Source organism: Trachypithecus francoisi, unplaced genomic scaffold (assembly GCF_009764315.1).
Source record: "Trachypithecus francoisi isolate TF-2019V2 unplaced genomic scaffold, Tfra_2.0 Lachesis_group2, whole genome shotgun sequence".
Lineage (NCBI taxonomy): Eukaryota > Metazoa > Chordata > Mammalia > Primates > Cercopithecidae > Trachypithecus > Trachypithecus francoisi.
Window position 1 is genome coordinate 75,910,194 of NW_022681465.1, and position 26,438 is coordinate 75,936,631.

At 37.1% G+C, this 26,438-nt stretch overlaps 1 protein-coding gene across 1 annotated transcript in view; it reads right to left on the bottom strand.

The window, feature by feature from the left end:
• The window catches only part of PLCXD3 (phosphatidylinositol specific phospholipase C X domain containing 3), a 208,548-nt gene extending 182,761 nt beyond the window's left edge, over positions 1-25,787 (bottom strand). The window contains exon 1 of the mRNA XM_033179457.1: positions 25,460-25,787. Coding sequence (XP_033035348.1) covers positions 25,460-25,562 — 103 coding nt within the window. The 5' untranslated portion in view covers positions 25,563-25,787. The remainder of the gene's footprint in view (positions 1-25,459) is intronic.
• Positions 25,788-26,438: the final 651 nt, after the last annotated feature.

Below are 26,438 nucleotides of genomic sequence, written 5' to 3' on the forward strand. Positions count from 1 at the left end.
GCCACAGAATTCTATGCCTAAAAATGGTTTAAAATGGTAAATTTTATGTTGTGTATATTTTACCACGATAAAAAAGCTGTAACATTCAAACACAAAAGCTTAAAAACATAGATGTCTAGTTTAGTGAGTGTAGGCATAAACAGCTATGCGCATACCAAAAGCTTCTTCAAAATATCTCTTTGTGATATACAGTTCAATAGGCTAATAATAATTTTGTAGTATAAAATTGATTAAATTATATTGGTCCTTAGTACTCTGCTGAGAAGGAGAGAGAGAGAAAAAGAGAGAGAGAGAGAGAGAGAGAGAGAGAGAGAGAGAGAGAGAGCAAGCATGGACTTTAAAAACATTTATTTGAAATCATTGAAATTAATCATGGTGTTACCTTAAAAAGGCAAATTCTATATTTTAGAAAATAACCCTATAGGTTCAATACATACGAGTATTTGCCAATACTTGTCAAAACAACTAATACATCACCTAGAATATAGAAACTAATTATTAAATGTTGGTTGCATTTGTTACATTTTTAACAGAGAAAAGAATCTAGTAGAATTTATTTCTTTCATTTAATTTTCTATTAAAGCATTGTCTCAAAATTTGGGAAAATGCATTTGTTATGATTGTCAGTTGATATTATAATGAAGCCAAACCATTTTAGAGGGATACGAGCAGAAGTTTTTCAGTTCTGAATTCTGGTGAAAACCTTCCTTTCAATAGGAATTAAAATGATTTTTGCCCAAACATTAGCCAAGAAAAATGCCCTGAAAGCTGGGAATATACTGGGAAAGGTTCTAAACTCTTGATAAAAAAGCAATCAAAATCAAAATGCCATCTCCCAGGGTCAAGGACCAATGAGTCACCCACTGAGAGGCTCTCTGAGCTCCAGGACACAGCAATGTCCTTTTGAATATAACATCAGGATTTAAAGTTCCACTTGGGTACTTGTGAGGCTGATGTAGTTGTACCAGAGTTTTTTGTTTGTTTGTTTGTTTGTTTGTTTCATTTATAACATTTGCTTTTTTTCTCTTCTAATAGAAATTGATATGATGACATTTTGCAGCCAGAGGTTAGGTACAGAGAAAAAACATAGTTCAGGGTTTAAGGAATTAAGAAAACTTTTAATCTCACTCTTGTGGAAATTCAGTACTGTTTAGTTTGTTCCTTTACTTGTTTAAGGATTTAAGAAAATGTCTAGGTCTGTTGTTAAAAGTATAGCATAGTAGGCCAGGCACGGTGGTTCACACCTGTAATCCTGGCAGTTTGGGAGGCCAAGGCAGGTGGATCACCTGATGTCAGGAGTTCAAGACCAGCCTGGCTAATGTAGTGAAACACCATCTCTACCAAAAATACAATAATTAGCCAGATTTGGTGGTGGGCACCTGCAATCCCAGCTACTCGGGAGGCTGAGGCAGGAGAATCGCTTGAACCTGGGAGGTGGAGGTTGCAGTGAGCTAAGATCACACCACTGCACTCCAACCTAGATGACAGAGAAAGATTCCATTTCTAAATAAATAAATAAAACAAAATTGTAGCATAGTGGAAATATAAGTTGAAGCATTAAAGTATACTAATACTGACTGTTTCTAAAAGGGGTCAAATTAGTATGCACTTAATGAATTAATCAGAAAAATACCCTCCCAAATTTATAATTGTCAATGGAGAGAATCCTGAAGAAATAATGAAGACCTAATTTGTAAAATAGAATAAAAAATAAAGGAAGGACAAAAGCTTGGACTTAGAAATCCAACAACTCTTTCTCTGTCTGCCTCACCTAATACTTCCTGAGTATTTAGTCTCTCCATTTGCATATCTGCAAAATGGGAATGATATTGACTCTGTAGAGTTGTTATAAGGATTAGAGTTAATATATGTAAGTGATTTTCAGACAGCAGCCTTTAACAAATGGTCACAATTACTGTGATCTCTTCCTATGAATGTAATGCTATAATACATTAGCTAGATCTCCCAGAACTGGACTTCTGCCTGCATAAGAGCTACCCAGCATACTGAAGATGAGTCAGATAATACTTTTGGAATCATACATATGGAGCAAAACCAACAATTATCTGTTCATCACCTCTGAAACAACTTCCTTCAGGATTCTAAGGTGCAGAGGGACCCTGAAACTCAGCAAGTACTCTCCAACAGCTTCTGAAAAAACCGGGCAAAAGCAGGGATGCTATCTTCTGAAATTATCCTAGTCAGTGTCTGAAATGGAAGGTGCAAGTAAATAACAAGTATGATATGGTTCAAGTAACTGCCACCACACCTGAAAGGAAACTGTGAAAGGAACTGAAGCTGTGTCTGGAGCAAGGTCGAAAAAAGGGAGAGAAGCTTCTGGGGCACTGCTTTGCCCTCTGGGGTGAGCGCCTTAGCTACAGCCTCCTTCCCTTCTCCCTTCTGGCATGGACAGCAGGGTGTAGGCCCTTGTGAAACATGAATAGGTCAGGCCTTCATCTGGATATTTGGGCCTACCAAAAATGAAGACTGAATTTTTCACTCTTTAATTGGACATTCAGAGCCCAAGCCATGTGAATAAGGACCTAACTAACAGTGTTTACAGTGTAAGGACATGTGATGGGCTACCAGTTATTATGCCCATTTTCTAAATTTTGTTGTGAAAATGAAAAGTCCTTCAAGATGCCTTTTTTTTTTTTGATATGGAACTCAGATATGTCAATAAAAAAAGATATATTTCTTCTGGCTTAAGTGAATTCTTTCCATGGGTCTTTTTCTCTGCAGTTGTTTACAATCTCCTTCCTAACATTAGAATGGAAATGCCTCATCTAGCTTGTTTATCTCCGTTTCCAGCTCGCAGCATAGCCTGGAACATATTCACTGTTTAGTGTGTAATTTCTGAATGAATGAGTCCTGAATCCAAGTTGTATTATGGTGCTACTGACCCTATCCAAGAAGAGACATTGTCTTTGTGGGTTATCTCTGGGACACATGACTCTTAACATACTTACAAATCTAGGAAGATGGTTTCAATATAAATAATTTGAAAGCTTCCCATATATTATTCCATTAACCCTTACCAGCAGGATACTTAAGAGCACAAAGTATAATACATTAGTCTGATATCATACTAAAGGCAGAGACCTATGAAAGTAATGTGATTTGGCCATCTTTAATCAGTGAAACCATTAATGAAATAACAAGAGGAAAAAACAAAGTTATTGGCCATGTAGCTGGAAGCAAAGTTAAAGAGGATGACCCTTTCTTGCTGTTAGAGCCTCAGAAAATTAGGAACACTGCAGAAAACTACAGGGCAAAAGGTGTTTATGTCAAAAAATATTTTTAAAAATCTGACTAGGCCATTTCTTTTCTTGTTTTCTTCAATTTTGGGTTAAAAAATACCTCATACTTACCATCTTAACAATTTTTAAGTGTATCATTCAGTAGTGTTAATAATATCACATTGTGTATCAGCAATCACCAGAACTTTTCCATCTTGTAAAACTGAAACTGTACACATTAAACAACTCCCGTTTCCCCTCCACCCCAGCACTGGCAACGGCCATTCTTGTCTCCATTTCTTCAAATTTAACTATTTGATATATCTCATATAAGTGGAATCATATAGTATTTTTTTTTTGTGGTTTGCTTCACTTAGCATAATATTCTCAAGGTTCATTCATTGGACAAGTTCATTTGAAGATCAGTTTCTACCTACATCATTTAAAGCTCTAAGGATGTCAATTAAAGTGAACCTGACATGATCTTAATTTTATCAGAACAAAATACAAATCTCAAATACTTAGGATTAAAGGAGAACTTGCAAAGCAAGCACAAAGTTTACAGTAGGTTAACAAAATTCAATATAATTCCAGTTGCTTGAGAGATCAGGTGAAACAGACAATCAGTGAGTTTTGCATTACCTATGAGATTAAGCAAGAAAGAACATTGGGCCAGATGAGAAATGACCTGAGTTCAAGTTCTGGTTCTCCAATTAACCAGAAGGGTGAGATTTAGCAAGTTATTGAATGGTTCTGAGCCTTGAGACCCCATCTTAAAAGGTTGTCGTTGTAAAATAAGATAAAACATATGCGGTATCTTCATAATACATAAAGTGCTTTATAAGTGAAATAAAAATTATTTTTAAAGTAATTTTTAAATGTTATTGCTTAATGAGTACAGAATTTCAGTTTTGCAAGATGAAAAATGTTCTGTGGATAAATGACAGTGATGGCTGTACAACGATGTGAATGTACATAATGCCACTGACCTGCACACTTAAAAATGATTAAAATGGTAACTTTTACATTATGCATATTTACCACAACTATTAAAAAATGTTTTAAAAATATGATAATATTTCAGCCTTAAAAAGTAATTGCTGAATCAGATGAAATATTTTAGAAATAGCAATTCACATTCGTTTTCTATTTAGATTATGAATTGCCATTTTTGGTCCTCCCCTATCCAAAATATTGTCAACACCACAACACACACAAAATTAAATGGTGTAATTTTACTGATCTTGGTATTCTCATACATATTTTTAAAGGCTCCAAATGCATTAATGTAGGTTTCCTCTCATTTTGAGGAGGCAGTTATTGATCTCACCATCTAATATGTAAGAAAATAGAAGCAAAAACATATTAAGGGACTTGCTCCACTTTAGGAATCCAGACTTCCAGTTATGACCCCAAAAATGTAATAACCATTTTAATATGAACATTAGGAGTATAGGGGGCTGCAGCTATATGTCTGATTTTCAAAACTCAAGCATATTGACTTGGTTAAGTAAATTCTTGTACTCATAAAGTCTGTGACTTAAGATCCTGGAACATGCACACACACACACACACACACACACACTAACTGTATTCTAAGATATTTTTGCACATGTTCATTGAACAATTAGGACCAAAATAGATGAGCCAAGTTTAAGTTACTGTATGCATTAGTCACACACCTTTAGTTTTGAGCAACTTTTTGTAAAGTGTTTATCCTTACATTTCTAGGCTTTGAAGTCCAGCAGCTTTTTCTTTTTCCAATCATTGATTTGATCCACATTTAGTAAGCAAATACTGTTGCCAAATATTATTGTATGCCTTATTAAATTGTTTAAATGGCCCTTAGATGAAATGTTCATTAATATAAAATATCTAAATGGTAAGCTTGCTTTTGGGAGAAACATATTGCTCACAAAATTTTAAGAACTCTGTCCTGAGGGTCATTTTAGCATCTTGACTTCAGGAACGGCCCAGGTAATCCCAACCTGTGTCTAGGTAACAGAATGATCACAGTCTGCAGTCTGCACATCTTCTATTGCAGAAGTCTCTATAATTACATTGACATATGAGAAAAATAAATTCCATCTACTGACATGCTAAAATATTGTTCTTAATCCAATAGCCTTGGAAATAACATTCGGGTCCTAAATTGAGATTTGTTCCTGCTGAATTCAATTTTCAGTTTCATGTCCCACCTGCTAAGAAACTGCTAAATCCTTGTCGGCAATTAAATAATAAATAAATAAAACTTCATAAGAAATGAAAGTAAAGACCAGAACCATTTTATGGATAGAGGATAGGAAGGTATAAGCAGGGATAGGTGAGATTTGATTTATTCAGTATATCAAGAATTTGCTAGCTTAACTCATAACTTATTCATTGAGAACTTAGTAGGTATTAAGCATTATCCAAATGTTTCACACTAATTATTTTGTTTAATTCACACATAATCTTATGAAGATGGACACTATTCTACTTCCGTTTTTAGGTAAGAAAAAAGACATTCAAAGAGGCCAAGTAACACACTCAAAATCACACAGTATCTTAGAGTGAAAAAATGTCTTAAAGGTTATTGAGCTCAAATCCTGTGTCAATGCAGATGTTTGGAAGATAGCCATGAGCCTCTCTTTATAAACTTCTACTAAAGAGGATGAGTTTACTACTTAAAAAATCACATTGAAGAAAGTTTCTTTCCTTACTTTCAGTTAGCCAAAACCTTCATCCTTCTAAATTGTATTCTTTGGTTGCTTTAATTTAGAACTCCAGAGACCCCCTCCTTCATATATATGAAGAAAGAAGGCTCTATTCTATTTGTGGTGGCTTCCAGAACCTTCAGAGTTATGACCTGGTAGTGTCCTCCCACACAATCCCAACCCTTCAGTCCCAGCCCCATCTCTAAAACACACTGAAGCTTTCTAGAGTTTTTGTGGAAACTTGAATCCCAAAACAAAGCAACACCATGCTGCAGATAGGCTCTGCCTGGTACAGAATCAGCAGGACTATCACACTGCTTACTCTACAAACTATATCTGGTTATGCAGCCCAGTATGCATTACACATTTTCACTGCCATGTCATGCTACTGACTTATAGTCAGTTATCACCAGCTGGCTACTTGCCCTAGGACTTTTTCTCACAAACCATGGTTAAGTCATGTTTCTACTGACCTGCTCTTACATAGTTCATTTTTTGATGTTCCAATTTTTTTTTAGTATGAGTCTTGTTGAAGCTCATCAGAATAGGTCCAATTAATCTTCAAGTTACAATCAAGTTACAAAGGTTACAATCAGCCTTGTAACAACTGGAAGTTTTCTCCCACAGTGAGAGACAGCTCAGTTAGTACGAGGCATCAGGAGCCTGAGCAGGAAGAATTACAGGGAACCCTTCTCATTCTAAGATATGAGGACAGTCCAGGGCTGAAGAACTTAAGCCTAGAAAGAAAAGTCTGATGATACAAGCTTGTCCAAAGCTTAGACTTGGGCGAGTAAATATACAATGAAGTCCAATCTGGCTGAAGCTTCCCTGTGTTTCTGGGAAATCTGCTTTTGGATTTCCTATTCTCTCTGTCAATATATATTAGACTCTGTTTCCTCTGCTGAATCAAAACTCTTGGTGGTCATTGTCCTCCCCGGATAAGGATATTCTCCTAATCACTTGTCACTATGTCTGCCTGGCTAACATCTCCACCAATAGGAAGATCACCTCACTCTCTCTGGGTACCTCATGTCTGCCCCTCCCACAACAGCCCATTTTTCTATGTCCAGCTGCATCACAGAAGTTGAGTGCTAGACACAATAAGTTAACTATTAAAATAGCTTTCTTTACTTTCCCTCTTCACAGTACATGGTTGGACTGCTTCTGGAGGCTAAGCAGAGCTGAGCCTCAAATGGAAGGACAGAAAATATGAGAATCTTCAACTGAGGTGAGACAAGAAACAAAGGAGCTTAGTCAGAGAACCAGGAAGTCCCTGCCAGAGACCCTGTTAGCAAAGTAAATGAGGTTAATTAGACATGATGTAATGCTTGAAAGAGCTACGTTTATTGACTACTTACTCTGTGATACACATACTATGTATATTATCCTGTTGAATTCTGACAACAAAGAACATGAGGTTAATACTGTACTCATCTCAATTTTAGGGCTGAGAAAATAGTACCTCAGAGGATATGTAGTGGTTCCCCTGGAGCTAATTTGTAAGTAGCAGAGCCATAGTTTAAACCAAGACTGTCTATGACATGAATCCCCCAGCAGTTTTACAGATACAACACCTGATCCTACTTGAATTACCAACTTATAGATAATTGGAATGAGAATTTAAAAACCAAACCAGTGTTAAAAATAGCATACATTTTTTTTTCTGAAGGTACCGTCCAATCTAAAATTTCTTCAAAGCTTTTATTATGATTAGTAGTCATTAAGTATATAAATACAGAAATAAGAAATGTGATTGCACATATAGTGCCATAATGGCTAAAAATTGTTCCTTGAAACAAAATCTTATTTCATTTGGTTTAATTATCATGTGCCTTGTTCAAAAAATATTGAAGGCCAGGATAGTCTTTATTGAAATGTAACAAGATGATCCCTTGGCTTGAATTAACTTATTTCAGTTAGAGCTTCTTGAAAGATTTTGAAAAAAAGAAGCTCACTTGACTACTCATTTTGGGTTCTCTTTCTCTTAGATCAACAGAGTAGAAGCCTTTGTACAAGGCCAGAGTCTCTCTATGCGTATTTTGTCATTTGATAGGCAACAAATACTAATTGGACATTGACTATAGGCCAGGGCACCAGGAAAGATCCAGACAAGTTCCTGACCTTGAATAGCTTATATTCTACTCATTTGAGAAATAAAAATATATAAACAAATAAAGTAGTTATTCATAAGCACTAGATAATGTATAAGCACTATGAGTAAGACAAAGTAATTGTTAGAAAAATGATAAAAATGGAATAGACTGAATTAGCTAGCATGGTCAGGGAATGTCTCCTGAGGAGGTGTCACACTGGAGAGTAGACGGGGAAAAGAAGGAAGCCTGGTGATGATCTGGAGGAAGATGCCAATGAAATCTTAAGACAAGAAGCCTGGAGGGTATGAGGGCCAGAAAGAATGGATAGGATTAGTGAGAAAGGAAAAGGTGAAAGGAGTTGAGGTCAGAAAAATACACAGGAACAAGTAAGTTTAGTAAGTTACAATGGAGGATTTTATTTTTTACGTATTTATTTTTGAGACAGGGTCTTGCTCTGATGCCCAGGCTGAAGTGCAGTGGTGTGATCAGAGCTCACTGGAGCCTTGAAGTGGACTCAAGCAATCATCCTGCCTCAGCCTCTTAAGCAGCTGGGACTGCAGGTGTGGAGGGTTTTATATAAGCAAATTATACACCTAACTTACACGTCCGAAAGATACTCTGTATTGAAGGTCAAAAGTGAGGACAGGAAAACTGGTTTGAAGAAAAGTGGAAATATTCATGTGGGAGATGGCAATGCCTAGATTAGGATTGTAACAGTGGCAGTAAAGAAAAGTGGAAGGATTGTAGATATATTTTAGAGAAATATTCCACAGAATTTATTCCTTGAGTGGTTTTAGGATTTGAGTTAAAAATAAAAATGAAGAATCACTCCTAGGTTTTGGGCTTGGGAAACTAACAGGTAATGATACAAAGTACTTAGATGGGGAAAGCTTGATGAGGAACACATTTGGCAATGGATGGTGATATTAATAGCACTATTTGGGTCAAGTTAAGTTTAAGATTGCTATAAGAAATTCAAATGCATATGATGGGAAGGTAGTAGGATATATGAGGATAGAGTCCAGCAAAGAGGTCTGGGCTAATGATTTAAATTTGGCAGTCATTAGCATATTGATGTTATTTCGAGTGATTGGATTAGATATTTTCACCTAAGGTAAAAATGTAACAATAGAAAAAAGGAATCAAGGTCTGAGCCCAGGGTAATTTAAGATTTCTTCAGATGGCAATAAAAGAGGCTACAGCTCACAAAGATAACCTTACGGAAGCATGTAGGGAAGGCAGTGAAGGAAGAAAAACAAGGTAAGCGTGGTTAGGAGTAATGTCAGCAAGATGGCAGAATAGGATGCTCCAGACTCTCCTTTCTCTCATGGACACACTAATTCAACAATACATGGACTAATTTCCTTTATGATACATCCTGCACTCCAGGTGAGTATGAAATGTGCCACATCAAAGCCAGAAGGAAGATTTTTGGCATCCTCTCACCAGAGTCCCTTCTTCCAGCAGAGTCATGCAATTGGGAAGACACTTTGAGCTCCCAGATTGTCCCCAGAGAGAGAAAGAGGAGACTAGACTGCATGTCCAACATTCTGACTTTTGGAGAAGGCTGCCTAGGGGACTGGCTTTTGTCTCACCTGTAAAAGAGAGCTAATGAGACCCAGAGTATTCTGAATGTCTGGTGGTCACTGAAAACAAAATTGTTGGGCAATTTACTGCCTCTCCAGAGGGTCTGAGGTACAGCTGACAGAAGCCAACACAGTTCAGTAGCTTCTCCCTCAGGAAGGAAAGGGAAAGGTAAAGTATGCAGCCAATGTTCCTGCTTTTTGATGGGATACCCAAGGGATTAGTTTCTGTATATCCTGGCTTTAGGGACTGATAGGACCTGGCAATATTCTAGATGCCTGGGAAGCTCTGAGAATATAACATAGCAGGTGGTGTGCTGCTTCTTCAGAGGACTCACAGTACAGCAGTCAGGCATCAGAGGGAGTCAGAGATTAAAAGCTCCTGAAAAAATCTAATAAACCTTTCTAATTAGAAATCTATATGCACAGGTCCAGAGAAGACACATCACAGAAAAGGTTTGAGAGTCTTACAGAATCCCTAGTTGGGCTGATTGATGAATGCCTTTCCCTTTACAAATCCAGTCTGTAAAGATTACGGGAAGTGGACTTTTTTCAAGTGCCTAAATACCAACACAAAGGTACAAGAATTAGGAATAAATGGGAAAATAATCAAATCAAACAAATAAAATAAATTTCTGGAAACCAACCTCAAAGAAACAGAGATATGTGAATTACCTGACAAGGAATAAAAATAATCATCATAAAGATGTTCATTAATTCAGGACAACAAGATATACAAAAAATAAAACCTTCATCAAACATAGAAAATATTTTAAAATAACAGAAATTTGGGAGCTGAAGAATGTAATAACTGAACTGAAAAAATCCACTGGAGATAATCAACAGCAGACTTAATCAAGCAGAAAAATATTGCAAACTTGAGGATAGATCATTTGAAATTATCCAGTCAGAGGAACAAAAAGAAAAAAGAATAAAACAGACAGAAGAAATCCTTAAAGATTTATGGAAAAGAATTGAGCAGACCAATATACACATTATGAAATTTAAAAGAGGAAAAATGAGAGACAAAGGGGGAAGAAAGCTTATTTAAAGAAATAATGGCCAAAAACTTCCCAAATATGAGGAAGGAAATAGACATTCAGATTCAAGAAGCTCAAATCTGAGAAACCCAAATAAGTCAATACCAAGACACATTATAATGAAATTGCCAAAATCAGAGACAAAGAAAGCATTTTAAAAATAACAAGGGAAAAGTGACTAGTCACATACAAAGAAAATTCCAGACTATAAGTAGATTTCTCAGCAGAAAACTTGTGAGACAGAAGGAAGTAGAATAATAGCAACCAACCAAGAGCACAATATCTGACAAAATTGTCTTTTAAACATAAAGGAAAGATAAAGCTTTTCCCAGACCAAAAAAACAAAAAACAAAAAACAAAAAAGCCTAGAAAGTTTATCATCATTAGACCTACCTTAGAAGAAATGCTAAAGGGAGTTCATTAAGTTGAAATGAAAACATGCTAAATAGTAATGTAAAAGCATAGGAAACTATGTAACTTAATGGTAAAGATAAATATAGAGATAAATACAGAATACTATAATGATATGTAAATCACTTTCAATTCAGGTATAAGAAGTTAAAAGACAAGAATATTAAAAATAACTTATAGTTATAAAAATATATTAATGGATAGAAAATATAAAAATATAATTTATGACATTGGTAACAAAGTATGTGCAGGGAGAAGTAGAGGATTTTATATGTGTTTTATGTTTTTTTAATGTAAATAAAGTATTATAAGATATTTCATGTAAAACTAATGGTAGCCACAAAGAAAAAATATACAGAAGATACAAGAAAAGAGAGAAAAAAATCAAAGAGTATTACTACAAAAAAATCAATAAACCCAAATGAAGATAGCAATGGTGGAAAAGAGGTATGAAAAAGTTACAAGACGATAAGAAAAACACAATTAACAAGACAGCAATAGTAAGTCTTTTCCTATACAATTTTTTAAAAATGTAATTAAACAACAAGAACAACAATTCATAAGATATATGTGCTGTCTACAAGACTTGCTTTAGATTTGAGAAAATACATAGGCTGAAAGTGAATAGAAAAATATATTCCAGGCAAATGGTAACTAAAAGAGAATGAGAGTGGCCATATTTATATCAGACAAAATAGATTTTAAGTCAAATATTGCTGCAAGAGACAAAGAAGCTCATTATATGATGATATAATTTGATGAGTCAAGTCAACTAGGAAGATATAGCAATTATAAATATATGCACACCCAATATCAGAAACCTAAATATATAAAGCAGTGACGTAACTGAAGAAAGAGATAGACAACATACAATAATAAGAAAAAAATTCATATCCTACATTTAATAATGGATTAGTTATCCAGACAGAAAATCATGAAGGAATTGGACTTCAACTACAGTTTAGACAAAATGAACCTAACAAACATATATAGAACATTCTATTTAACAACAGTAGAATACACATTCTTTTCAAGCACACATGGAATGTTCTTCAAGATTGATCACACAATAGACCCCCCAAAAAATCTTAACAAATTTAAGAATACTGAAATTATACCTAGTATCTTCTTCAAGTATCTTCTTCAACTACAACTAATAGCAGATGGAAAGCTGGAAAATTCACAAATGTGTGGAAATTAAACAATGCACTCTTTAACAACCAGTTGATCAAACAAGAAATCAAAAGGGAATTTTAAAAAATTATCTTGAGACAAAAAAGGCGAGATGAAAGCACATCATTTCAAAACGTATGGAATGCAACAAAAGCAGTACCAAGAGATAAATTTACAGTAATAAATGCCTACACTAAAAAAGATTAAAACCTTAATCTAATTCTATACCTCAAGGAATTAGAAAAAGAATAGCAAACTAAGCCAAATTTAGTAGAATTAAGGAAATCATAAAGATTAGAGCAGAAATAAATAAAATAGAGAATAGAAAAGGCAATTGAAAAAATCAACACTAGGAATTTTTTGAAAAGATAAACATAATTGACATTTAGCTAAAGAAAGAAAGAGAGAAGATTCAAATAAACAAAATCAAAATTGAAAGAGAAGACATTACAACTAATTCCATGGAAAGGATTATAAGATGCTACTATAAACAATTATATATCAAAAAATGGGAAAAACCAGAAGAAATGAATAAATTCTTAGAAACATACAACCTATTGAAACTGAATCATGAGGAAATGGAAAATGTGAACAGCCCTATAATAGTAAGGAGATTGATTCAGTTGCTAAAATCTCTCAACAAAGAAAAGCCCAGAACCAGATGGTTTAAAGGTGAATTCTACTAGAATTAATGCCATTCCTTCTCACACTCTTCCAAAAAAAACTGAAGAGAAGTGAACACTTCTAGATTCATTCTATGAGATCAGCATTACACTGATACCAAAGGCAGACAAAAACACTGCCAGAAGAGAGCACTATAGACCAATATCCCTAATAAACGCAAACATGAATAAATATGAATAAATTATCAATAAAATACTAGGAAACTGAATTCAACAGCACATTAGAAGAATCATACACCATGATTAAGTGGGATTTATCTATTGTAGGCAAAAATGATTCAACATATGAAAATCAATTAATGTGATACACCATGTTAACACAATGAAGGATAAAAATAACATGATCATATCAATAGATGCAGAAAAAACATCTGATAAAATTCAACATCTTTTCATGATAAAAATGCTCAATAAATTAGATATAAAAGAAATATACCTCGACACAATAAAAGCCACATATGACAAGCCCATAGTCATACTCAATAGTGAAAGTTTAAGGCTTTCCCTGTAAGATCAGGAAGAAGGCAGGGATGGCCATTATTACCACTTCTATTTAACAAAATACTATACACCCTAGTGAGAGTAGTTATATTAAAAAAGAAAAGAAAAAGAAGGAAAAGGTATCTAAATAGAAAAGGAAGAAGCAAAATTGTCTCTGTAGATAACATGATTTTATATGTAAAAACCTAGATTCCAATAAATAAATAAATTTGCTAGAATTAATAAGTGAATCTAGTACATTGCAGAAGATAAGATCAACATTAAAAATCAGTTGTGTTTTTATACACTAAAAATGAACAGTCTGAAAAGAAAATTAAGAAAACAATCCCACTTACAATATTATCAAAAAGAACAAAATACTTAGGAATAAAGTTAACAAAGGAGACAAAAGACTTCAATGAAAATTGCAAAGCATTGCAGAAAGAAATTAAAGAAGACACAAACAAATGAAAAGTCATCATATGTTCATGGACTGGAAGATTTAATATTGCTCAAATATTACTACTCCCCAAAGCAATCTACAGATTTAATGCAATCCTTATGAAAAGCTCATGGCCTTTTCCAAAAAGAGAAAAAGTAATCCTAAATTTATATGGAACCACATAGGACTCCAAAAACCCTCATAGTTTTGAGAAAGGAAAACAAAGCTGGAGGCCTCATACTTTCTGATTTGAAAACATTATACAGAGCACAGTAATCAAAACAGTATGGTTCTGGCAGAAAGACCAACATATAGACCAATAAAGCAGAATAGAGACCAGAAATAAAACCTCACATACACGATTAACTTATCTTTGACAAGATACCAAGAATACACAATGAGGAAAGGATAGTATCTTTAACAAAGGTGTTGGGAAACTAGATATCCACATGAAAAATAATGATTTTGGATCCTTATCTTACACTGTACACAAAAATCAACTCAAAATGAAAAGGACATGAATAGACATTTTTCAAAAGAAGATATACAAGTGGTCAACATATATATACACACACACATACACTTTACATATATACACTTACATATATAAAGTGTGTATATATAAAGTATATATGTATATATATAAAGTATATATACACACTTTATATATGTAAGTGTATATATATAAAGTGTGTATATATATAAAGTTCCATATCACTAATTATCAAAGAAATGCAAATTAAAAGTGCAATGAGATATCATCTTACACCAGTTGGAATGATTATTGTCAAAAAGACAAAAAACAATAGATGTTGGCAAGGATGCAGAGAAAAGGCAAGTCTTAGACATTGTTGGTGGGTATGTAAATTAGTACAGCCTCTATGGAAAATAGTATAGCTATTTCTCAAAGAACTAAAAATAGAACTGCCATTCAATCCAGCAACCCCATATTGGTCATCTACCCAAATGAAAAGAATTCACTACATCAAAAAAAAAGAAGAAGAAGAAGAAGAAGAAGAAGAAGAGGAAGATCACCTGCACTCATAATGTTTATCTCTGCACTATTCACAATAGCCAAGATATGGAATCAAACTAGTGTCCAACAATAGACGATTGGATAAAGAAAAGGTGGCATATATACACAACAGAATACTATAATATGCAGCCATAAAAAATAATAAGGTCACTTCTTTTGCAGCCACATGAATGGAAGTAGAGGTCACATTGTAAGTGAAACAAGCCAGACACAGAACGACAAATATTGCATATTCTCACTCACAAGTGGGTGCTAAAATATGTGTACGTATGGATGTAGCAAGTGGGATGATAGATAATGGAAACTCAGAAGAGTAAGGGGATAAAAGGGGAGAGATAATGAGAAATTACTTAATGGGTACAATGTACATTATTTGGATGACAGATACTCTAAAAGCCTGACTTGACCATTATTCAATCTATACAATTTTATCCCATAAATGTGTATATTATATATATATATATATACACACACACACACACACACAACTTAAACATAAGACCTGAAACTGTAAAACTCCTGGAAGAAAATGTAGGAGGAAAGATTTATGAAATTGGGTTTGACAATGAGTTTTTGGAAATGAAATCAAAGCCACAGGTACCAAAAGCGTAAATAAACAAGTGGAACTACATCTAACTAAAAAGCCTCTCTGCAGCAAAAGAAATAATCAACAGAATGAAATAGGAGAAAATATTTGCAAACCATATATATGAAAAGGGGTTAATTTCCAAAAATATATAAGGAATTCCTACAATTCAGTAGCAGAAACTAAATAACCCTATTAAAACTAGACAAAGAACAAATATAGACATTTCTCTAAAGAAGACATGAAATAGCTAAGAGGATTATGAAACTCAAAAATCATTAATCACCAGGGAAATGAAAATAAAAACCACAGTGGGATATCACCTAATACCTGTTAGGATGGTTACTATCAAAAATATATAAAATAATAAATGTTAGCAAGGATGTAGAGAAATTGAAATTCTGTTAGTGGAAATGTAAAATTGTGCAGCCTCTATAGAGAACAGAATGGAATTACCTCAAAATTTCAAAGATAGAACTACCACATGATCCAGCAATCCCACTTTGGGGTATTTATCCAAAAGAATTGAAATTGAGATCTTGAATCGGGATTTCTATTCTCACTGCAATAAACTTCAGTATTGTTCACAATCTAAATGTACATCAACAGATGAATGGATTAATAAATATGGCATATACATACAAATGTACTATTATTCAGTCATAAAAAGAATAAAATCCTGTCATATGCTACCACATGGGTAAACCTTGAAGACATTATGTGAAGTGAAATAAATTAGTCACAAAAGGACAAATACTGCATGATTCCACTTAGATGAGGTATCTAATAGTCAAACTCATTGAAGCAGAGAGCGGAATGGTGGTTGCCAGAGACAGAGAGGAGAGAGGGGGAAAAGAGAAGTTTCTATTCAACAGGTGTCAAGTTTTAGTCATGCAAGATGAAAAAGTTCTAGAGGTCTGCTGTACAATATTGTACTTACAGGTAGCAACACTGTATTGTATACTTAAAATTTTAAGAAGTAAATTTCATGTTATGGATGTTATGGTTTTATCATAATAAAAAAAAAATGAGGTGTGCTAAGAAGCCAAAGGAAGAACATGTTTCATGAAGAAAGGTGTGGTGAACCACATCAATGTTGCTGAAAGGTCAAATAAGATGACAGAGAAGTAACCATTACCTTTGGCAAAATACAGATCATTGGCTACCTTGATAAGAACAATTAATGAGATTAGTATAGACTAGGGAGAGAAAGAGATATAACAACCTGAAGGCAGACAAGATATTTTTACAAGAATAAGAGAAATAGTTTACTGATAGAGAGGCAAGTGTGGTAACAATTTTTTTTTTTTTTTTTACAAGGGGCATTATTACATATATTTGTGTGCTAATTGGAATGATCCCATAGAGGTAGAGAAAAATGACACAGAAAAGAGAGAGTGGATAAATTCAAAAGTAAGCTTTGAACAGATTTGTGTGGATGGGATCCAGAACACAAGTGGGAAAACTTAGCTTAGGTATGAGTAGGTCCAGGTCTTCCTCTTATCTAAAGGAATTCCGAAGTATATAGAAATAGATGCATTGTAGGTTCAATGGTGGAAAACTGAGGAAGATCTTGTCTGTTTGCATCCAGTTTTTAAATATAAAATCAGAGGTGAAGTAATCAGTTTAGAAGAGGTGGCAAAGAGGAATTAATAGGATAAAATTATGTGTGTGTGTGTGTGTGTGTGTGTATGTGTGTGTGTGTATGAGTGATTTAACCTTTTCTTGATAGGTCAGAGCACATTCATTAACTGTGAATGTGCTTTAATACAATGGAGCCCTTTCTTTAATATAAAATAAGATGTGATGTAATCAGTACAGATGAAGTAGGAAGAAGGTACTGATTTGAAAATCAAGAAGAGTTATAAAATTCTCATCTTAGAGAACAAGAAATGAATTTACTAGGGAAGTGTAGTAAGTCTCTCTGTCTGTATTGAATACCCATTTAAAATTTCTGGTCAGAAATTTCCAGTGAGTCCAGTCATCCAAGCTGTGTAATTTCTCACCAACAATGTTCATCCACTGAAGTTTTCTAGTATCTGAGTAATTAGAAAGTTGAGTTTAACTGAATTGGGGTTTTCCAGGTACATAGAAGAGAAAAAGTGAGACAAGAGAATTAAGATAATTTCCAAAGGTGGGAATCTCATGTTGGATCAAGAAATTTGGCTTTATCAGAAGAGAAATGAGGACACGAAGGGGTGATGAAGACTAAACAAGACTTCACATTCTGTAGCCTTCTTCTCTAGCAGTATTCATGGCAGGAGCTTTACATTCCCTGACAACCTTTTCTTGAGAAAGGGCCAGGAGAGGTCACATGGGTGTGTATTTAGGGCTAACTTCTCTCTAAGGCAGCTGTGGTTATCTTCCTCCTACTCTTCTTCCTCCTCTAAATGGCAACATGGGTGTATGGCCTGAGACATGCATTGAAGATAAGTCCTATTTGCCCAGTAGGACTACAAGGGCATCTTTCTCTCCACTACCTAACAAGCCATAGGGGGTTCCAGGAAAGCATAGCAGGAAATTAAGATGACCATTTATCATAATCCACTTTGCCTCATGAAATGAACATTTTTCAAGTGAATGGAGGAACCAAATTTTTCTTTATAATGATAATTAAGGATAAATGTGACTGCTTCATAAAAATTAACTCACAGAGGCCGGGCGCGGTGGCTCAAGCCTGTAATCCCAGCACTTTGGGAGGCCGAGACGGGTGGATCACGAGGTCAGGAGATCGAGACCATCCTGGCTAATACGGTGAAACCCCGTCTCTACTAAAAAAATACAAAAAACTAGCCGGGCGCGGTGGTGGGCGCCTGTAGTCCCAGCTACTCAGGAGGCTGAGGCAGGAGAATGGCGGGAACCCGGGAGGTGGAGCTTGCAGTGAGCTGAGATCGGGCCACTGCACTCCAGCCTGGGCCACACAGCGAGACTCCGTCTCAAAAAAAAATAAAATAAAATAAAATAAAATAAACTCACGGAAATAATTCGTCTATGTAAAAAATAACATTAGCTGGCATTTAAGATAGAGTGTTGTAAGAGCTGTCCACTCCCAGGATCTGTAATGAAATATAGGAACATAACAAGAGCGCATCTAACAAATCCGTGGGCCATCTGTTTCAGTACCTGACCTCCGGAGGTGACTAATCCTGGCTGCTTCTCAAGAATATTTAACTATCTCCTCCTGCCCCTCTCTTACTGACCTATCTTCCTCTCTTAATAGAGCATAATAAAAACATATGGTACTGTGAAAAGCTTCTGGCAGCGAAATTCCATCTGAACCACGATTAAATTTTTTGTTCACATTTCCCTTCCTTCTAGAATATACGATATAGATAATTTTTTGGTCCCCACTCTTCTGAGATCGATTTGAACCCTATCCAAACCAGAAGACATGAGAAGAGTCTATAAACTTCTTGAGGACATTAATTTCAATGATTACGTCTAGGACTTCCTTGAGTGCTCATCATGGTGTCATGTTCTCTGGTTTCCAAAAACTAATACTTTTGAGCGAGAGGCATCCTCACTGGTGGTAATAGTTAAGTTTTCCAGAAAACAGAGCTTTCCCCTTTAACAACAGGAATTAAAATGTGTGTGTGTGCACGTGTGTGTGTGTGTGTGTGTGTGTGTGTGAATGATTTAACCTTTTCTTGATGGGTCAGAGCACATCAATTAGCTACTAATGTGATTTCATACAATGGAGCCCTTAGGGATTACTTTAGGGACATGGGATTAATTGGCTCTGTTTACATTATCCCAGCCTGCTCAGTGGGAAAAATATAGACCCTAGCTGTGCTCCCACTCTAGATTTGTCTAAAGGAATGATTACATTGCACCCACTGGAAGTTTACTTATAGGAAAAATCAAGACGCTTCCTGAAAAAGAAGTTTTCTTAAGAGGAAGTCAATACAAACACATATGTGCCAATGCAGAGAGTGAGCTAACATTGAGCATAATGCAGAGTACAGAACAAAATTTGTCCCACATATTTTTCCTCTGCCCAGCCACATAAAATCATACGTTAGTCCCCGGGCAATGGAGCAACAACAAAATAATCAATATAAACCAGGCAAAAAGATGCCTGGTTTTGGCAGTGCCAGCACTCAGGGCTTCAGCAGTGATGGCAGAGTCAGCAATAGATGTTGGCATCAGCAGCTTCCACAATGGGGGATCAAGCTCTGGGAGCCTTTGACTCTTGTTAGACATTAACATGCTCAATGTTGGGCCTCTGCAGACACAGAATACGCTCTGGAGGAGCTATTAGTAGTGTTAGTGATATTTGGGGCATCAAACTATAGAAGCACAGTTTCTCTATATGTCAAAGGAGCAAGGGTGACAACTCTCCAAAGCTTTCCCAAAACAGGAAAGAAGGAAAATGACAGATACCATGTTGTAGCCTAAAGGACTAGTTTCTCAATCCAGCCCAAATGACTGGTTTGTAGATCATACTTAAGAATCCATCCAGATTTTTAAAACTATTTGGAAGTTCATTAAGGTGGTATTTGGGAGGAGTTGAACAACTGACAGTTGCTGTGATTCTGATTTTACTTTTGGACTGGTAAAGTGTAGAGAACACTATGTTTTGTGTCAGTGTATCTCCATTTGTTAGTCTCCCCTCATAAATATTCCCTATTGTCATTAATGATGTGTGACACTCAACAGTTTTCATCTTCTTTATAATTTACTCTTTCTATTCTCATTGGGTAGAGTTGGAATTAAATATGACTAAATAAACTCTAAGTAAGGGTATAATAAATCTTTATATGAGTAAAGTTTATGAGCCTTAATTTATGAACATTGTGATATCCATTTAAGCAATTGGAGGACTGTGTGTGCGTGTGTGTGTGTGTGTGTGAAGTTTAACTATTTTAGAACAATTATAGTATCAAACAACTGACATCCAATCTAGTGGATTATAAACTGTTATATATGCCTGTACTCCATGTAAGCTATGCTTCAAATAAATGACATGTGACTTGCCAACACAAACAAGATAGGTCATTTTCTATTGAAAACCAATTTACTGGCCGGGTGCGGTGGCTCAAGCCTGTAATCCCAGCACTTTGGGAGGCCGAGACGGGCGGATCACGAGGTCAGGAGATTGAGACCATCCTGGCTAACCCGGTGAAACCCCGTCTCTACTAAAAAAATATAAAAAAATTAGCCGGGCGAGGTGGTGGGCGCCTGTAGTCCCAGCTACTCGGGAGGCTGAGGCAGGAGAATGGCGTAAACCCGGAAGGCGGAGCTTGCAGTGAGCTGAGATCGGGCCACTGCACTCCAGCCTGGGGACAGAGCGAGACTCCGTCTAAAAAAAAAAAAAAAAAGAACACCAATTTACTGTTTACCTTTAATGTTGATGCTTTTGATGGCTTTCTGATGCTACATTTTGCATTATTTCATGATGCCACTTTTACTCAAGAACAATATTGCAAAGTTCTAGCTTATAAATAAAATGAATCAACCTGCAACTTATATCAGAAGGAGCTGGTCTTATGCACAACAAAGAACGACTCCAAATGAACAAAGAACCAATATAGAGATGTTTCCTAAATTGGCATTAGGGATCACTAGCATCATCAGATGAGCTGATTGTAAGTGCTATGAATGGCCAATAAGAAGCAGCAGAACTTTAAGGAAATGAGAGGAAAGATTTTACTTTTATCACAGTGACCTAATTTGAAGAGTTAAGTAGCAATTAAATCACATTTACTGCTCAAGGTACATGATGACCTATAATGTCAGTTATCAGAAATGTCCCTAACTTGTGCAATTAGCTTTGAGTCAAATATGATGTTCTGACTTTATGCCTAATTATAAATTTGGAAACATGTATAGACTGCATGGTGCAATAGAAAGGGCCTAGTAAAAAAATGTATATTTAAATTTGGCTCTGACATTTACATAAAAGCCCTCTTTAGAGATACACTAAAGCAGTTTTCTCAAACTTTAAATGTGTACATAAATCATCTAGGGATTTTGTTGAAATGTAGATTGTAATTAAATAGATCTGATGTGTGATGCATGGAGTCTGAGATGCAGCATTTCTACCAAGCCCACATGTATGTTGATGCTGTTGGTCCCTGAACCAACTTTGAGTACCAAGGTCTTAGAAAATTATTGTTAGAATGGTGAGAAGGCACATGTGTGCATAGGAAGACACTTTGTGAATGGTAAAATAGCATATATAACACTTTACATTGATTAAAAATAGTCAAGGATTCAATTCATCAGAAAAGTCCTAGTAGAACAAATTGTGTTTCAGATACTGTTCAGTTTTTCCTTTTTCACAAAACCAAAAACAAAACTGGGAATTAGAGAGGCAGAACAAGAGAGATATTCATCCTAAACAATATTGTTGCTTTTTTACTCTCTTGAAAGATTCACTTCTGTATCACTATCCACTAAAAAATGGGGTGGGAGGTGGGAACTGCTCTTGTTTTGTTCTTTAGAAATTTGCACAATTAGACCCAGTACCAGATACATCCTAGAGATTGACTTGTTCCAAGTAAAATAGAAATAGAAAATTACAAAGAGGAGGAAGATGGTTGGCTCCAGGAACACAGGCAGCAACAAGAAGGGATCACTGTTAGGGGAAGAAATTAAAAACTAGTAAATCAGACACAAGAACAGAGACTCAGACGCAGATTACCAACACCTTACTTGTTCCCATGATGAACCTCTTTACAATAGTTCTGGAGCCACCATGATTACAGAGTTAGAACTCTGCTTCAGAGAAACTGAATTTTCATCAGTCTCACTTTTACCTAAATTTTATACTTTGTCTTCCTGCTCCCATCTCTGTTTATGCTCTTTCACCTGCTTATAGTGAAGGGCAGTATCATTCATAATCCAAAATGCCATTATTAAACAAATATGCATGAATGAACACTTAAGGTTAGTGCCATCAGAGAGAGAAAGAAATGATAAACAAGGCTGAAATTCGAGTAACTGTCAATGTGTTCTGGCTGTGTCATTTCTTTAAAAAATAAATTCAAAGTGAAATACTAACACCAATTACTAACTTAATTCCTCAGTCCAGTCAATATCAATCATATCATGGAGCCATTTAAATGCAAAACAGCTATTGAGAGATTACTCTGAAAGTATTCAAAATGCAGAGATTTGAGAAATATTTAAAGACACCAGAACTGTGCTCTGGTGGGGAATATCACACAGCTGCACGTTGTTTTCTTCTGTAACTCTGGGTAATCTGGGTCAGCTGCCCCAGGTGGGTAGCCTTATAATTAGGCAGCTCTTCATTTTCCAGCCGCTTTACCTAAGAAAACCTGAAGCTTTGAGGATGACTGAGCAGCAGTTCCCCTCAACAGAAACACTTGTGTGGTGCACCAGGAGTGGTTTTAAATGGTGGAGATAATTACTTAATTTGAGCTGTAGCAACTGGCCAAGTAAACATGTAGCAGCCAGGAAGCTATTAGCATGATTTTAAGGCAATTATTCCATTAGTGTTTAATAGTCTCCAATTAGTCTTCTCTGACTATCAAAGTTTGAATATCTTTTTTTCCTCCAAAAATTCTCAGTGCTGAATTATACAAAAAGGTGCCAAACCTGTTTTTAAACCTGGTTTTTTACATGTATGTATCTTCCAAACCAATTTACAGAAACATGGGGGTATTCAGGAGTATAGATTTGATGAAATATGTTGTGTCTATTTTTTTCTTACAAGTATTGGAGTGAGAAGGAGAAGTTTTACAGAGGATCCATTTGAGTGTAATACCAAGAGGAGTTGGGAAAACAATATAAATTCTCATGGAAGCCCAATGCCATCATCATCTTCATGTCTGTACTCTAAGATCACCCAGATACCAAAATCTCTCACTTCAGGTTTTTATTTTGTCCATGGGAGGAAAGGAAAATTACTCTGTTCCCACTAATGCTTTCTTCCTTGTTTCTTAACCCTGGTTAGTCACAGTTGCTGCTGAATCATCCAGATACAAATCAAAAAGCCTTTCCCTCCAAAATTCATAGGGTATCTTCCCAAAGGTCCAATTAAGGGGTCAGATCCCTGAACTGATAGGGATCTTCATTTGTCTTTGCTTAGCTTCAGTTTTTTCATCTGTGACACGGAGGTAATAGTGCCAGCACTGCCTACTTTATGGGGTTTTGGAAGGATTATGTGAGCTGGTGTACATAACAGAGATTGTAAAGTGAAATATTACAGAAATGTAAGGTAGACTCAAAAAGGTATCACACCATCTCTCAAACTACATAAGCAAACTTAGGCTTTTAATCCTGTATGTCTAGAGAGTCACCTGCCAGAAGGTTTGCATCACAGTGATTGCCCTTCTTACCTTCTATGCATATAAAAACATTCAGAGGAGACCATGTGAAAGAAACTGTCAAAAATCCAAATAAAAATGAAGACGGAAAAGGAATGGGAATGCCTATAGAAGAGAGAATGGAGTTATGCCAAAGTTGTGCTTTCTACTGTCTCCTTGAAAAGAGCAATCCCCAGGCTCACCTAGGTAGCAGAGTAAGTGCTGCATGGAGAACCTCGGGTTGGTTCTTTTCCTTGGAGATCCCTGGCCCTTAGGAAGCTATCTGTTGAAGAAGGACAAAAGGAGACAGCTCCTTCTGTGGATAGCACTTGTAGCAGAGACTGTGCCTGCCATTGCTGTCAAATATTCACTTGACTAACAACCATTGATTTGAGGGACTAATCAATGGCAGCACTGTTGGTTGAAGCATCTAGTGATTTTCAAAATAACCCTTCTTTTGTTTTTGTTTTTGTTGTGTTTTGTTCTTTATTATATTTTCCTCCAATAGCTGAGAGGGGGCGCTGGATGGAGCAGATCAAGAGGAGGTAGACCAGAACGCTGAATTTAATAATCCAGCTTACTTCAGGGCCAGAAGTGGACTGTTCATGAGTAATTTGCCCTCCAGCCCAGCTCTGAAAAGATCAGGTGTGTGCTCTCGTAGCCCAACTGCATAGCCAAATTGCTAATAAAGTATGGCCGTGTCCCCAGCTGTCATTGTTGTAAACTGTCTGAAACAACCCTCACTCCTGGATACCTGATCTGGGGGTTGCTAGAATCTCCCACCCTAGAAACCTGCCCAGTCTATGGTCCAAGTCGCACACATCAAGCCGAAGCTTCTTGATCCCTCAGGTCTCTTCCTCGTTTTGTCCACGCTTCTTTCCTTCTACGCTGTCTGGGCACACTCTCAGTCACCTTTTCCCTAAAATTTGCCTATTAATCCCACCCCTCCGCTGCAGGTCACCCAGGTTCCCCTGCCCAGCTTCTGTCCCGAGCAGCAAACACACGGTTCACAAGGGTTTGCTTTTCTGACGAAGTGTGTTGCCAACACGCACTGGGACCAGACTCCAGACGGCGACCACTTGGCCAGGGCCCCCGGGGTGCATGCCAATACGCAACGGTGCCCTCTGCCCGTCGCCCCCTTCGGCTCCTTTTCAAGGACAGCTATCACGCCGCCTCTGGTCCCTGAACTTTCATCACTCTTCGGGAAGCGCTTTGTCTTTTTAAAGGAGATTGGGGACGAATATTAATGACTCTAGCCGAGAATCTATCAAATCCGCTCAATTCCATGCCAGGGATAGACTCAGGTCCTTGCACCGGAGGCGAGCTCCTGACACTAGCTCGCGTTCGCCGCACACTGTCACCCCACAGACCCAGAGATCGCTCCCACTCCCCCAAATCTGCAGAGGAAACCATAGGAGGGGGTCAGGAGGCACCATCCTGGAGCCCAGCTTCTCCTCTGCCCCAGTCCTCCGCATATAACCTGCTTCAAACGCCCAGGATAAAAGCAGTCACCTTGACTCTAGCGCCTCGGTCCTTAGAGGTCTGGAAAACGCCAGGAAGCCCAAGGCTACCCGGCGCGGGCTCGCCTGGCCTGAGACCCACCCTGGAAGACGAGTTTCCCTCCCACGGGCATCGTGGCAAGTTACCACTTAGTGGCAGATAAAGCAGGGCGGGGCAGGTGGAGCGGGCGCCGAGCGCCTAGCCGGCAGCCCCTGCGCTCCTACCTGGAATGGCTAAATTGGTGAGGGGGATGCTGTGGATGCTCTCCGGCAGAGTTGCCATCCAGTCGGCTAATTTCAGCTCGTTTTTCCCCTGAGACGAGGCCATCGTGCAGTCGGCGTGCAGCGCGCTGGTCCCAGCACTCCTCGGGCAGGTTGGCAGGCTGCTGCCGCTAATCCAATGTTTGCTCCAGCCCCGCTAGAGTTTACACTCCTCTGTGCGCCACACCCACAGGATGGCGCAGACACATGCTAATTTTAATAATTATTCAAAACACCCCGTGCTCCCTTAGTGCCTCCGCCAGACTCCGCTGGAGCTTTTGTTCCTGACGTCGGTGCTCTGCTCTCTCCGCTCTCCCCTCCCTCTCCAACTCCCTCCTCCCGTCTTACCCTTTCTAGGCGTCTCTGCCTTTCCTCGCCATTCTGCAGCTTTCCCTGGTTTATTTTTCTTTTCTATTCATTTTTTTTTCCAACTGCTTTGCCCATGGCTTGCTCGGTCCTTTGGTGTGACTTTCTCGTCCTGTTTGTACGAAAGACAGTCTTGCAGTTGAACCTAAAATCCTAGTAGACTTTGAGATGTTATTGCTTCCTGAGGAACAGACTTCTCATGCTGGCTTTCAGGGCTTTCCATCGCTATCAAAGAGCTTTCCTTTTTGTAATCTACAACAGGTTATACCTTTCCTCAGCCAGAGACCACAACCCTGTTTATTAAAAAAATGATGATCTTTATTCACTCTTTTGCCTACTTTGTGAAATATCTGGTAAGTGTGGGTCAGTGAAGGGCATGGTAAATTCTAGGTGGTTCCCACCTAATCCTGGGTACCTTGCTCCAGACATTTCAAAGTCAAGAAATGCTGTCCCCCCTTCTTTTCTCAGATCATGAGAAGTCTATATTATTTCTATGGAGAACACTGCCTCAGTCCTGTCAGTTTCATGGCACTCAGGGTAAGACTGGAGTCTTATGCTGGAAGAAAATCACCACATC